The sequence below is a fragment of the Canis lupus genome, chromosome 34 (genome assembly GCF_003254725.2).
Source record: "Canis lupus dingo isolate Sandy chromosome 34, ASM325472v2, whole genome shotgun sequence".
Taxonomy (NCBI): Eukaryota; Metazoa; Chordata; class Mammalia; order Carnivora; family Canidae; genus Canis; species Canis lupus.
Window position 1 is genome coordinate 26611537 of NC_064276.1, and position 15836 is coordinate 26627372.

At 35.7% G+C, this 15836-nt stretch overlaps 1 protein-coding gene across 3 annotated transcripts in view; it reads right to left on the reverse strand.

Moving 5' to 3' along the window:
• KPNA4 (karyopherin subunit alpha 4) overlaps positions 1 to 15836 on the reverse strand; it is a 69456-nt gene continuing 53620 nt past the window's right edge. For 2 of the 3 annotated variants that reach the window (XM_049105794.1, XM_049105795.1), the window contains 3 exons: positions 15511 to 15673; positions 12939 to 13033; positions 8427 to 10421 (listed from right to left, as the gene is read on the reverse strand). In XM_049105794.1, the coding sequence (XP_048961751.1) occupies positions 10323 to 10421; positions 12939 to 13033; positions 15511 to 15673 (357 nt within the window). In that variant the 3' untranslated portion in view covers positions 8427 to 10322. Of the gene's footprint in view, positions 7125 to 8426; positions 10422 to 12938; positions 13034 to 15510; positions 15674 to 15836 lie in introns of those variants that run through there. The other variant, XM_025425425.3, reaches the window with a different exon arrangement.

The window sequence follows — 15836 nt, forward strand, 5'->3', positions numbered from 1 at the left end:
TCACGATCAAGTAGGATTTATTCCCAGGATACAAGGGTTTTGTTTTTTGCAAGAGTGGTTCAGTATTCACAAAGCAGTCAGCATGATGCATCACATCAATAAAGGAAAGGAGAAAAAACATATGATCATTTCAATACATGCAGAAAAAGCATTTGACAAAGTACAACATCCATTCATGATAAAAACCTTCAACAAAGTAGGTCTCAAGGGAACATAACTCACCATAATAAAGGCCATATGTGATAAACCCACAGCAAGCTGCATACCCAATGGGGAAAAATAGAGCTTCCCCCCCTAAGTTCAGGAACAAGACAAGGATATGTACTTTCACGTTTATTCAACATAGTACTAGAAGTCCTAGCCACAGCAATCAGACAAGAAAAAGATGTAAGAAGCATCCAAATTAGTAAAGAAGTAAAACTCACTATTTGTAAAAGACACAAAAATCCTAAAGATTCCATCCCCAAATTACTAGAACTGAAAAATGAATTCAGTAAAGTTGCAGGATACAAAAATCAATGTACAGAAATTTGTTGCATTCCTATACACTAATAATAAAGGAGCAGAAAGTGAAATTAAGAGAACATCGCTTAAAATTGCACCAAAAATAATACACTATCTAGGAAAAAACTTAACCAAAGACGTGAAAGACCTGTACTCTGAAAACTGTAAGACAATGATGAAAAAAATTCAAGATGGTGCAAAGATATGAAAAGATGGGGCACTTGTGTGACTCAGTTAAGTGTCTGCCTTTGGCTGGGGTCATTGATCCCAGGTTCCTGGAATCAAGCCCCACATCAGGCTCCCTGCTCAGTGGGAAGCCTGCTTTTCCCTCTCCCTCTGTCTGCCACTCCCCTAGCTTGTACTGTCAAGTAAATAAAATCTTAAAGAAAAAGAAAAGACACTCCATGCTTATGGACTGGAAGCAAAATGTCTATACTACCCAAAGCAATCTACAGATTTAGTGCAATTTCTATCAAAATGCCAAGATTTCTTACAGAACTAGAACAAACAATCCTAAAATTTGTATTGAACCAATAAAGGCCCTGAAAGGCCAAAGCAATCTTGAAAAACAAAACTGGAGGTATTACAATTCCAGATTTCAAGTTATAGTACAAAGCTGTAGTAATCAAAACAGTATGGTACTGACACAAAAATAGACACATAGATCAACAGAACAGAAAACCCAAAAATGAACTCACAATTATATGGTCAATCTTCAACAAAGGAGGAAAGGATATGCAATGGGAACTAGGAGGCAGAATGGTGATTTCAGAGAAAGTTGACACTAGATTGAGGATCAATGGACATGTCATAGATGATTGTTTGAGTGTGACCACTGTGTCCGTATAAATTAAAGGGGGTTTAGGGTGAAAGTAGAATCTAGGTCGAGAATTAAACCCTTAAAGCATTTAATGACCAGGAAAAAAGATGTACTAGAAAAGAGACAATGCTGGTTAAGGGCCTGGGGCAGCATGAGAGGAGGTAGCAATGATCAAAGAGGACAAACAACAAAGTATTGTGAAAAATCTAGCGGTCAAGTATCTAATGTTTCTGAGTCAAGATAAAGAGAAAAAAAAATGCCCACTTAATGAACTATAGGTATTGGTGATTTTTCAAGGGCTTTATAGAATGAGAGGGCAAATGAGATTGTAATGGGTTAAGTGAATGAGACTTGAGCAATATGAGGGCACAAGCAAACTTCTCAAGAGAACTTCGGCTTTGATGGTAAAGGGAGGATGGTTTATTTTATTTTATTTTTTTAAATTTTTATTTATTTATGATAGTCTCACAGAGAGAGAGAGAGAGGCAGAGACACAGGCAGAGGGAGAAGCAGGCTCCATGCACCGGGAGCCCGATGTGGGATTCGATCCCGGGTCTCCAGGATCGCGCCCTGGGCCAAAAGCAGGCGCCAAACCGCTGCGCCACCCAGGGATCCCGGGAGGATGGTTTAGTAGCTGGAAGGGGAGTGCTGTACTGCCATTTTAAGATAGGAAATAATTCAACATATTTAAATGTTAATAGAAAGACTCATTTGGAAGGAGAACGGTTGGATACGAAGATGAAAAAAGTCATTAATTCATAGTGTGAGATTCGAGAAGTAGCAAGAAATAGAATTCAAGACAATGGGACTGCCCTGGTTATGAGGAAAGACATCTTAGAGCAGAAAGGAGTGGATGAGTTATATATGCAGACTTATCAAAAAAGCAACAATTTATTTGAGAGAGAGCACACGTAAGCAGGGGGAGGGTCAGAGGGAGAGGAGAGAATTCTGAGACTCCACACCCAATGCAGAGCCTTAGATAGGGCTTGATCCCATGACGCTGAGATCACCACCTGAACCAAAACAAGTCGGCTGCTCAGCTGCCACCCAGGTGTCCATGTATGTGGATTTCTTACCTGGAAGTGATCCAAGGAGTTCCTCCCATATATTTCTTTGCCATCTCTCCCCACCAAAATAGGAAAGGCCATCTATTAAGAATGAGGGGGAAGCAGGGGTTGAGGGTTTGAAAAAAATGAAGTCTGAACAGGTGAAGTCTGAAGTTGCAGATAAATGAATTCAGACACACCTAATTTTTGTGTGCTCCATCAAGTGCTCTGATACAGTCCCCAGACAGTGGGGTGTAATAAAGGTAACATGTATACCTACTGCTTTTTTCCTTGTTTATGACTGGCTCTCCTCATAAACTGAGAGCATGTGCTACATTTTAATTGGCTTTGTATCCCTAGCTCCTGACTTAATGCTTAGTCCAATGTGGGTTATATTTGTCAAATGTAAAGATGAATAAAGCTTCTATGTTTATTTGCAGTAAAAGCTAAATGAAATTTCCCCTAGCTGCTCTAAGTGCTTATTATCTACCTGGGATATTCAAAATGTATTATATCAATTTTTCTTAAAGATTTCTTATTTATTCATTTGAGAGTGAGAGTACAAGCAGGGTGGAGGGTCGGAGGGAGAGGGAGAAACAGGCTTCCCCCTGAGCAGGGAGCCCAGCGGGGGATCAGTCCCAGGGTCCAGGGATCATGATCTAGGCTGAAGGCAGAAGTTTAACTGACTGAGACACCCAGGTGCTCCTGTTTTACATGTATTAGCTTATTTACGTTTTAAAATAACCCACCGAGGTAGGCATTATGACTTTCCATTTTTTTCAGATGAAAAGACAGAAGAACATATAGTAACTTTATCAGGTCTTACAAGAATTAAGATGCAGAGTTGGGATTTGATTACCAGATTACCAAATGGATCAAGGTCTAAATTCAGTACTGAATTGTACTGAATTTTCTGCAATAGCAGGAAAAGAATGGGTAAACACCATGGTAATTTTCAGAATTGTTTGGATAGGGATTAGACAAAATTGAAGGAGTTCCTTGTGCTTGCTCCTAGTTATTTCTAGCAACTAAAATCTGTATAATTGCTATTCAGGCAGAAGAAATATTATGTAATTATTTCCAATCAATGAACACTGCAACATCAGTAACCAAAAATACATTCTAATAATTTTGTACTACAGGTAGACTAAAACAACAGCCATTTACCTTTATGATTTGGATAGTTCCTTTGTAAAAACTTATTGAAGTTAATAAAGTGCATGTTTAAAAACATTTCATCAATAGTATTAGTAGGTTGCCTCTGCTTCATAGTATTTAAAATTGATATCTGAAAATCCCACGAAGATCCATTTCAATATCTTATGTGTCAGATATCCAGATCTGATATCGGGTAAAACATCAAAAATGAAGAAATGACCACTCATCTGGTAAGGGATGAAATATCTTTCTTTCTGATAGGAAGCATTCTAAATCTCAGGTGCAATGAGGCAAATTTTTAAATTCCAAATCAGAAGGTGACTTTTAAAGAGTAGTCCCTACAATCAGTTTGTCAAGAGAGGATGCACCATTATTGCAAACATTTACAGAATTCACGGCAATGTCATGGGGTTTACAGAGCTTGGTTTATATGCAGAACTCACCCTTAAGCTTACAATCTAGTGGAAAGATGGAGAAATGCAGATAGGACAAGAGCAATAACTGATAGACTCCACAGACTGAAAATTACCATAAGTATAAGACAATTACAAAATAAGTTTATGGGGATGGCAAGGGTAGTAGACAGTACTGGACAAATTTGGCTTCCTGAATAGACAGAGATCTGGAAAATTCAAGGTACAAACAGTGGAATCGAGAACCACGACACAAACCAGATGCTATCTATCTACTGCCTCTTTGCAGTTGGGCAGAACTGCAAAAAGAGGAACATGGGGACAGAACAGGAAAACAGACTTTTCAGTTCTCTAGCACCTCTGAGCACTCGTTAACTCCGATTGGAACGAGGTCACTAAACTTAAGTACTTTAAACAGCTATCCTATAACCACTCTAAATGGGCTCAAAGGAGGAAAAAGAAAAAAGTTTCAATGCACCAGTTATAAAAGTGGGACACCCTGAAGGCTGCAATGGGAGCTAATAGATTTGAGGCAGAATGTTAACTGTTTATGGAGGGAGTACAGTGCCAAGTATAAAGGTAACTGGTTGGAGGTAGAAAATACCCATAAAAGCTAAGCTTTATGTTAATGAGTTGAACAAGGGGACAACTTGTAAAAAAACAAGTAAAGTAATATGGCAGGAGAAAATAGGCCTATGTTGATTCCTTCCCAACCCCACAATTATGAGCCAAAATGGGGAGGGTTTTTTTTTTTTTTTTCGGCAAGAAAATACCCTAAGCAGAATCCAAGACTTGAATATTTATCATTGATGATCATGTGTAGACTGAAAAGGTAACTGTGTATAAAGGATGGGGTAGAGGTGGCTCACAAGGCTCAAAAAACAGGAATGGAGAAGACAGACGTTGAATGAATCATCAGGAAGGCAGATAACTGGAGATTGAGAGCATAACAAGGATATAGGTTTCAGTAGATCATTAAATATACTTTTGGTTATTAGGCATTTTAAACTGTTGGAGTAAAAAAATAGATGAGGAAGGAAATCTCAGTTAGAGTAACAAGGACTCCACCAGCCATACAAAACACGAGTACAACATGGACAGGGAAAATAGGACTTACGCCTTTGCAGAGTAACAAAAGCAAAATTAAAGTGGAAAAGACTAAAAAATTCCTTCATGAATAGGACTGGAAGAACTGATGGTCTGGAAAAGCTAAGTAACCAGGAGTAAGCAGTGTATTTAGAGCTGCAAAATACAAAATCTGTGGCGAGGAGGCAGACACTGAGGCAAGAATATGAAAAGTGGTAGAATGGAAAGAACCCATAAGGCAGGAATTTTCTTCACTTTCAGCTGCCCTTATTCACAATTTAGCAGCTGTCATTTTTATAAACAGTACAACTTAACATGGACATTCTGAACCAAATTTGTCACTTTAGGGGCCTGAATTTAACGGGAATACTAAAAATTAATGGAATTGCTAGGTCAAGTCAGGGAAAAAATACTGTATCTTTCTTTCTTGTATGTTGTTGCTGTGCTAGTTGAATATGCAATTTGACACCACAGTCCAGTTGCTTCTGATCACACTGGGATACACACTTGACAAATCTTTATTTAAAAAATCTTCCTTTAATTTAGGAACTTGGGTTATTGTAAGGCTGTCAATGTGCATCCTGATTTTGTTTAAAGGGATCTTTTATTTCCGTACTTCTATTTTTAAAAAATACTTTATTAGTGTGCTTATTTTTTAAAGGTTTGTAGATAAACTTATTATCTTTTTTTTTACTTTTTATTTTTTTAAAGTACAAGTCATTTATTTATTTCTAAGCCATGCCTGATGTGGGACTTGAACTCATGACCCCAAGATCAAGAGTCGTATGCTCCACCAACTAAGCCAGCCAGGCAAACCAAGGTGCTGATTTATTACAGAGTAAGTAATTTTCTCCTTCAAATGTCCAAAACATCAAGTTTGTTACACATGGATTTGCTAGTTTGGGACTACTGGAACAAAAAACGTCTGGGTAAATTTTCCTTTCCTAGTCATAGTAAATTACTGGCTGACATTTAATGAGTTTTGCTAAGGCATAAAACAATCAAGAAGTAAAAAGGTGCAAACATTTAGATACCCTGAACTTCAAAATAGTCCACAATGGAACCTTTATACTTATAATTCTAACTGAACTTTATACTTGAGGTAAATAATTCATCAAGCCTCAGAAATCAACAACTGGTAACTGACTCTGATTGAAGCTAAACTGGCCTGTTTATAGCTTACCATCTTAATTCGACTTTGAAAACTCAAAAAGAAAACTAGAAAACTCAGGCAAACTTCTACAAAGTGTTAGCCATTCCTCAAAATATAGTTAGAAAAAGCTGTATCAACACTTTATACATTGATTCATGAATTTAAATGGACTGTTCTAGAACAATAGTTGAAGCGTAGCTTCCAGTGGTATGGGAATTGAGATCTGGGTCTACCCTTAGTAGCTGTGTGACCCTGGACAAGTCGCCTCTTGGGAAATCATTTAAAGGGGAGGGTTAAAATGGACTATTTACATTCTGAAATTCATGGATTCCTATGATTCTCTAAAGCGGTTATGTTCATGCATTTTGGGAGGAAGATGGTCCAGAGCTTTCATTAAATTCTAATAGTCCAAAAGCAAACATGCAATATATTAGGGGATCACTTCTAAATTGCTCTAGGGTCTAAAGATTGGTACTCCTTTCTGCTAGACAGAACTCTTAAGATGGATCCCAAGAATCCCTGATACATGTGCCCTTTATAATCCCCTTCCCTCAAGTGTGGGCAGGATCTGTGAATATGATAGATATTACAGGTTACAGTATAGGACAAAGAGGAAGGGATTTTGCAGGTGTAATTAAAGTACTAAGCAGTTTGGCTTTGAGATCATCAAGAGGGTATTATCCTGGGTGAGCCTGACTTAATCAGGTGAACCCTCAAAAAAAGAGGGTTTAGGGCCTTCTCCGAAATCAGATTCTCCTGCAGGCCTTGAAGCAGCAAGCTGCCTTGAGTTCTACAGCTGCCAAGAAACGGATTCTGCATATGAGCATGGAAGAGGACCCCGAGCTTCTGAGGTTGTGGCTCTGGCTGAAACCTTGACTGCAGCCTTGTGAGGTCTTGAGCACTGGATCTAGCTAAGCTGTACCTGGGCTCCTGGCCTGTGGAAACTGTGAAATAATAAATATATGTTGGTTTAAGCCATAAGTTTGTGGTACTTTGTTATATAGCAACAGAATATATATCACTTCTTAAAATACAAAGCTTAATCTCTTTTTTTTCTCAAGGGAACTGAGGCAATGGAGAATCCAAATAGGGTGATCCATAAATTATATTAATGTTACAATAAAGCCCATCATTTAACAATGCAATGATACCTTTAAAGAAACAAAAAAACCCTATGAAATGCAGTTACCAGGTAAGCCTAAACTAAAAGTTAAAAAATCTTCCAGGTGTATTTTTCATGATTAGTCTATAATTTTAATTATAGCAATGTTCTGGTTTTGGTTCAGAGTAATGTGGAAAGTACTAATTCCATCATGACACAAAATAGGAAGGAAAAAATATCTTTAAAGATGTATTTTAGACAAGGGCTACTCACACATTTGTAATAGAACATTCTTATTTTTATACAACTTGAGAAGGGCTCAGTGCTCCAAAAAAAGCAGTTTAAGGCATGAAAAGTCAAGAACATTAAGCTTATTAAAGGCTTACTATTCCATTTTTCCCCTCCTCACAAATAATGCTCTATGTTAAAAATGAATCAAGTTTCTTGATTATGTTTAAATCCATTAATTGGGGTGAACTGTTAACTATGCTGAAACAATTTCAGAAAATGAAAAATCCCTCCAAGAATTCTATTACAAAATCAATGTCTTGTATGAGACCATAGGTAGAAATGAAATATTTAAGACCATCAGGTAGCCCTTGTATTCACAGATGTTATCATCCACAACTAGGATGTATTATAGGGTTAACTATTTTATGAAATCATTTAGCCTATTATAACCTTACTGGCTTACTTTGAGCCAGATCTATTTACTAAGAAACATGGATCATACAAAATACTGTCATGTTCAACTTCTGTTAATTTAAACCTTCTGTAAAAAAACAAGCTTTGTATGTAATCTGCCATTTGCTCAAGTTACAGTAATATGTAAAATATAGTTTAAGTAGTCTCTCTCAGTCCATATAGCTGGAAGAACAAAGGAAGGTCAAAATCTTGGGCTGGACAGGGAGAAAGCAGAAACAAAGATAGTGTCACCTGAACAGATCCAGTGGGTTAGAATAATAATATGTGTATACTGCAAGTACAGAACTTAAATTTCTTATTATACTGGTTCTAGATCAAAAAGCTCAAGGACAATCTAAAATAAGCCATTGGGTCATACTCAACTTTACATTTATATATATATTAATATACATTAATATATATATATTAAAATCCAAACAGCACACACACACACCCCATGTAAAACATTGCTTTAAGTTTTAATGTTTATTTCCCCAAGACAGCCTAGCCTGCATTCTACTTGGATAAATTTTACAAGCTAGTTTTCTGCTGCTTCTAGTTTTAAACTTTAACCATGTTTCTGATGACAAGGAATGCTGCAAAAATACTCTAGTTCAACAAAGAGTTATGATCACAAAATAATTTTTATCCATTCTACAGTGTTTCAGAATTACCAGTTGATTTTTAAACACAAAGTAGATATAGATGCTAATGGTGGCTAATCTGGTATGTTTCTTATAGCAAACTGTTGTTCATGCAACACTTGTGCTCAAAGGGGAAGGCACAGGATTTCCTACAATGAGCCACCTTATAAAGAGTTCTTTTTGTACAAATTAATTTATGTCACATTTAATTTAGTGTGCATAACCTCAAAACTGAGGTATTATTCCAATTTATAAAAACCACTTGCATAACTTTTATGCAAGTTTTAAAAATACAAAGTTTTCTCCCTAAAGTGGCTCAAAATAGATTGTTCATGGCTGCCTACATCTAAGATAAAAAGATTCTAAAACAATTGAACAGATTAGGCATATTATTAAAGGTGTTCAAACCATTACTTGATTTGTACATCTACTCAAACCTCTTCATCGGTCTTTATTCAGCAGTACATATGCACCAAATTCCATTTTAGAAGTTTCCATATCATTTTCATAGAAAACAAAGTTTGAAAACAAGTAACATTTAAACACAGCACGGTATTATTCTACCACAACTGAAACTTTTTTCTTCTTCTTCTTTACAGGACTCAACAAAATCTAAAAATGAACTATGCTGTAGATTTACCTCATGCAAAGATCTTTATGTTATCTCTGAAAATGAAAAGGATGGCTTTTTAAAGCACATTTTACTGTTTTATACTATTATGGCAACTTGTGTACTGCAACACAGTCTATTTTGAGGGAAATTTATGATTTTTTTCATGCAAAAATCTACACAAATTAGTTTTGATGATATGGAAAGCTTTTCATAGCATCAAACATTCATCTGGTGCAAATGCACAGGGAAACCTTCCTGAAAAGTTTTCTGACTTGAGAAGCAACTAAAAAGCCATACTAGGTAAAGTAAATAAAAACTAAAAAGAAAAAAAAAAAAAAAAGGAGGGGGTTGGGTAGAGGGAAGAGGGGGAATAGAAAACACAGGCTGCAGAGTAAACCAATGTCTGCTGCTAAACCGGTCTTTGTTTTCATGTCCAGTGTACATTAACACTTAAGATCTCACTTTGATGATTTACTAGGTTTGTTATCAGCCCCCTGAAGGCGAATCAAGCTTGCATGCGTTCACATACAGCACCACAACCATACTCTCGTACACAGTCACTCCAGGACTAGGAGTCTGCTTCATGAGTGAAGAGCCCTAGATTTGAAAGATGAACCTGACTCCCTATCACTGAGCCAGACATTCATTCAACATTTGTCCACTCACACATTGCTTCATAGCAAGGCCTGGGCTCGTTTTCCTTTGACTTATATGGGCATCATATCCTCTTTTATGCTTACAAGGCTTGAAGATGACAGTACTGCACTTTCCCCTCAATTGATACAGAGTAAGTCAATGTTCCTTCTCAGGCACTGAAGATCTGTGACCTGTAGCCCTTTTTACTTTGAACAACCTAAATAAGCATTCATGTAAAGTTTTCGTTACATTTTGCCACTCATTCTCACTCGCACCCACTCGCCATCTTGACCTCATTTGGGCATTTTCTGTGATTCCAAATGAAATCTTCACATTTTCTTTCCCGATTTAATGCAGCAGCAGATCCCATGAGCCAAGCTTGATGGATCAAACCTTTTTATATATATGTATATATATATATATATCTCAGTGCTGCATTGTACCTAACTTCCACAACATCTTTCTAAAACTGGAACCCTTCTGTTGGTACGTTGGCAGATGAATTGAAACCAAATGTTCCACCTTGTATTGCCTCTGGAACAAGGCTAGGATCTTCATCAATCTAAGAAAAAATAAAAAGTAAGTAATAATTAGTTTTAAAGGTTACATAAATAACACTATAGAAATATTATTTCAAAAAAAAAAAAGTACAAAAGAAATGAGAGCCAATTGTCCTACCATCTCTTTAGAAAGCTGAAACCTTTTGTAAAGGCTTTGTCTTAAAGAACACTTGAAATGAGAGGGAACTTGAGAATATGCATGAAAGGTATCTTCCAAAAGAGTGAAATACAAGTAATAAATTGGAGATGGTCCTACATCTCACACTGAGAGGATACACATTATAATTTCCCTCTTACCTGGGCAAATAGATAAAAGTTGATGACATTAAAAAACTTAATGCTGTCATTTCTGGAGAGTAATTGTAATCTTTAGTTATGTTTTTAGTAGCAATTGGAGACAAATGACATTTGGGCTTAAAACAGTAAAATAATAGCTGTGCTATAATGAATAAATAATATTCTATATACCTTAAAGGTTCTTTTTTGAAATACCACAAAAATCACTGACCTACAGTATAGTTTATGCCAATCTTTTTTGATAATGTGGAAAAGTTTAGGGTGTGTATCAATTATTTTTTGTAAAGTTGAGAATCAGCAAAAAATCCACTGGTGGCTGGCTGTATCTATAATTTTCTAAGGAATAACTGCTTTTAGATTTACTTTTCCCAAGAAACAATACTAAAAATAAGTTAATACTTTAATTTCAACTACCATATACTGACAACATGAAGATATTTTTGTATGTTACACCTTACATTAATTAGTAACTTATCTTTCTTGACCATTTATTTTTTCCATATTATGTATCTTCAAATTTATTTTTGGTCACCTACTAAAAATAACAGTGACAGTATCTTCAAATATGGAGACCTATTATCAGAAAGGATTTATTATAGAATATACTAGTAGCACTGTTTTGTTTATAAATGTTATGCTATTAACAATATAAAATTTGAGAACTATAAAGACACCTAGTGAAAATAAAGCCTGACTTGTCAAGTGTCAAAAAAAAAAATCCTTATCATAACTCAATACCAAAACAAACAAAACAACAAAAAACCCAACCCAATTAAAAAAATGGGCAAAAGACCTGAACAGACATTTCTCCAAAAGATATATGAAAGGTGATTAGGTAAATAAAAAAACACTCACCACCACCAGTAATTAGGGCAATGCAAATTAAAACCACAATGAGGTATTACCTCATCTCTGTTAAAATTGCCATCATTAAAAAGATAAGAGTTAACACATGCTAGTGTGGACAAAGAGAAAAGGGAAATCATGTGCATTGTTAGCGGGTATGTAAATTAGTACAGCCACTTTAGAAAATAATATGGAGGAAACCTCAAAAAAATTACAAATAGAACTACCATATGATTATTCAGCAATTCCACATTTAGGAATATATATATATATATACATATTTAAAGATTTTATTCACTTATTCATGAGAGATAGAGAGAGAGAGAGAGAGAGGCAGAGACATAGGCAGAGGGAGAAACAGGCTCCATGCAGGCAGCCCGATGGGGGACTTGATCCTGGGACTCTAGGATCACGCCCTGGGGTAAAGGCAGGTGCTAAACCGCTGAGCCACGCAGGGATTCTCCACTTTTAGGAATATATTTCAAAGGAAATGAAAACACTAACTCGAAAAGACATCTCCACCCCTATGTTCACAGCAGTATAATTTACAATACCCAAAGCATGGAAATAGCCTAAATGTCCACTAACAGATGAATGGATAAAGAAAATGTGGTATACACACACAGGATAATATTATAAAGACTTAAAGGAAACCGCCCTGCGATTTGTAACAACATGTATAAACAGTGAGGGGGTTTAATGCTTAAGATGAATAAGTCAGAGAAAGACAAATAATGTCTGATCTAACTTGTATGTGGAATCTTAAAAAACCCAAAAAATAAGCTCATAGGAAAGATCAAACTGATGGTTACCATAGGTAGAGGGTGGAGGCAGAGGAAAGTGGAAGGTATTCAAAGGGTAAAAACTTCCATTTATAAGATTTAAAAAAATGATACTTTACAAGTAAACTTTTCAGCATTCCTAAAAAATAAAAAACACCTCATTCTATTTTTAACCTTTAATGGCAAAAAGTTTGTAAAAAACAAAAAAAATCCTTGTATTTTTTGCCCTTAAAACTAATACTACTACTTAACATCCTAGGGACTTTAAAATATTACAATATGGGATGCCTGGGTGGCTCAGTGGTTGAGTGTCTGCTTTTGGCTCAGGGTGTGACCCCGGTCCCGGGATCAAGTCCCACATCGGGCTTCCTGCAAGGAGCCTGCTTCTCCCTCTGCCTTTCTAGTCTAGTCTGTGCCTTTCTTTGTGTATCTCTCATGAATAATAAAATCTTAAAAAAAAACAAAAAATTAAATTTTACAATATTTATGTTTCTGAAAGTGACATTATTTTAATCCCATTCTAAAAATGTATGTCCTAGCTTATATTATTTCTAGACTTATGTTTATACAAAAAACTAAGAAAACTTTAAATACATCATCTGAAGAGAAGAACTGATCAATGATCTCATAGGCCAATTTGTAGATGTCTTCATTTTCATGATTCTGAAGTTGTTCAATTTTTTCCAGTCCTGCAAGAAATTTTATGAAGTGAAAACAATGGTAATATTTAAAACGTAAGAACAAAAAATTTACAATAACCTTGGGACCACATAATCCCAATTTTTGGCAAATCTATGACTTTTGGGACTCTATTCTAAAGATGAATCTTAAAAATAAAAAGGTTTAATGCACAAAGATATAGCATATTTATCTTAAAAGTTAACATCCTGAGTGTTTAAATGTATATAAATGTTTAAGCAAGCAATGGGACACCTCTCTATTCAGCAGAATATTATATAACCAATGTTTATAAGGAATAATATGGATTATTTTTGTTTGTTATTAAGTTAAAAGCAGATTCTTTCTACTTTCTAGCTAGCCTCTGCCAGGTTTTTCTAATGAGCATGTATAAAAATAATGAAAATACTGGCGGTTAATATATATGAATGTTAAGACATCTGTTAAGTATTATGGAAAATGATCAAGATCAAAGCATTTCAGGGGAAAGAGGAATTGTTCCTATAAACATAAGTTTATTAAATCACAGGCAGAAACATTAAAAAGAATATATAAACATAACTGATTTGCAAATTACATCTTGTTTCGTTTTATAGGACTAATAATTTTAAGGCTTCTGAAGTAAAGTGAAACTGCCCTTTCATGAGTGTTCTTCCTTTATCTATTCCTTACATGGAGAAGTTGCTTTGCGCTCATTTCTCACTCTACACATTCAACTTAGTGGGCCCACACTTTCAGTATTTAGACAGGGGTGCCTGGCTGGCTTGGTACTTAGTGGAGCATGCAACTCTTAATCTCGGGATTGTGGGTTTGAGCCCCATGATGAGTCTGGGGATTGCTTAAAAATAAAATCTTAAACAAAAGAATTAAGCCACTATAATAGGGTGAGGACTTTTTTCTGAGCTTCAGAAGCATAAAATTAAAATGCCTGCGTGATAATTCCACCAGATATTTCATGGGTATGTAATGCTCAAAATGTCCAAACATAATTTATTACTTGCCTTTCTTCAATTAAACTATTTATTCTACTGTATTCTTACTTGATGATAATAAACAACTTGAAATCTGAGAGAAAGCCTAATAAGTTCCCCTTAATACTCTATCATCAAATCTGTTCAAAAACCTGTAAGACTATCCATTCCTTGAATCCTGTCATCATTTATTGTGGCCCCTTATCACTATATACTTTCCTAACTGGTTCCTGCCTCTTTCTCCAATGGTCCCATTTCCCTGATATCCTTGCTCCATTTAAACATACCAATCCCTCAGATAAAATCTTTAAATGATTTGTAATACCCTGAGGCAGAATTCATTGGGAGTGTTTATAAGATACAGATTCTTGGCCTTACCTGCAGTGATGAAGGCAAGGCTCAGATCTGTATTTTAATATATAAAAATTACATTTTTAATAATTAAAATGTTTACATGGGAAAAAACAGTAAAAACTTTTAAAGTATATTAACTATTTACTGGTACTCAACTTCCTAATTAGGTTCTCTATTCTCCATCTCCTATTCCTAACTTGATAGTTATGAATTATTTTCTGTTGCTCTATTTGTTACTTCAGTAACTTTAAAAATACTTCTTTCTTTCAAGCCTCTGAACTCCTCCATTAAGCAAATTGAAGATATGGTCCTCCTACTCTTAAGTTACTTCTCCTTTCATTTACTTCTCCACATCTGTCAGAAATCCTTTCCTTTTATGCTTATCCAGGTTGGTAACATTTACATTTTGTTCCACAGCTACAATTGAAACTACCATGTTCTATCTACATGGTTAATTCTAAAAGCTGAAAGTTAAGACATGCTATTTACATTCTGGGTGGCCCTGGCACAGAATCAGATTTGGGAACTATGGCCTTACAGAATAAAGAATCTGCTGTGCTACAAAGCTTGTAAGACGGCAGGGGCCTGGTTACTGGCTGTATCTCCAGCCTCATCTTTAGGCAGTGTCTACCCCATACTTTGTGATTCAGCAACACTGAACTACTTATAATTTGCTGAATGCTAGATCTCACCTCAGACTTTGCTCATGGTGTCTCTGCCTGGAACACCTTTCATCCCTTTTTACTTTATTAATCCTTATTCATCTCTCAAAATCCAGCTCAGGTGTCACTTCCTGCTTCTTCCAGGATGGATAAGGTATTTCATTTTGTTGTACATTTCTATTAGGGTAATTAGCACATTAAATCAGTTCATATTTATCTCCATGACTAGACTACATGCCTTGAGGGCAAGGACTGTGTCTTGTTTACCACTGTTTTCCCAGTACCTTAGCACAGTGCCTGTTTCAAATACAGGGCAGCAATTCAGTTACCTAAGCATATGCAAGAAGCTGAGCAGGACTGTACATATAGAATATAGTATTTACTTTATTCTGTTACTTGATAATCTAAGAAAAATACAGAGGTGCTACATTAGTCAGAAAATAAAAAGTAGTTACAAAAAGAACATTAAAACTGTGAAATAATAGCTTGTAATACACTTGCCTCCACATTCTTCTATAAGATTGGCTATGGTTTCCGCCTCATCTTCAGCCATTTTTAATATATTACTTAGTCCATCAAGTACTACTTGCACAACCTGTGCATCTTTTACAGTCAGCAAGTTGCAAAAAGGTGGAATAACATTTTGCTGGATTAGATAGGCCACCTGAAGAATAAAAACACCATGATATAATAAACATCAGTGAACTGTGCGCACCATATGATCACACTGAAATAATTTTGACTTTAAAGTTTTGAGTATAGAAACATGACCTCATTTTTCACGTTATGTTAGACTACATTAGATAATTTTATTATTTTCTTGTTAG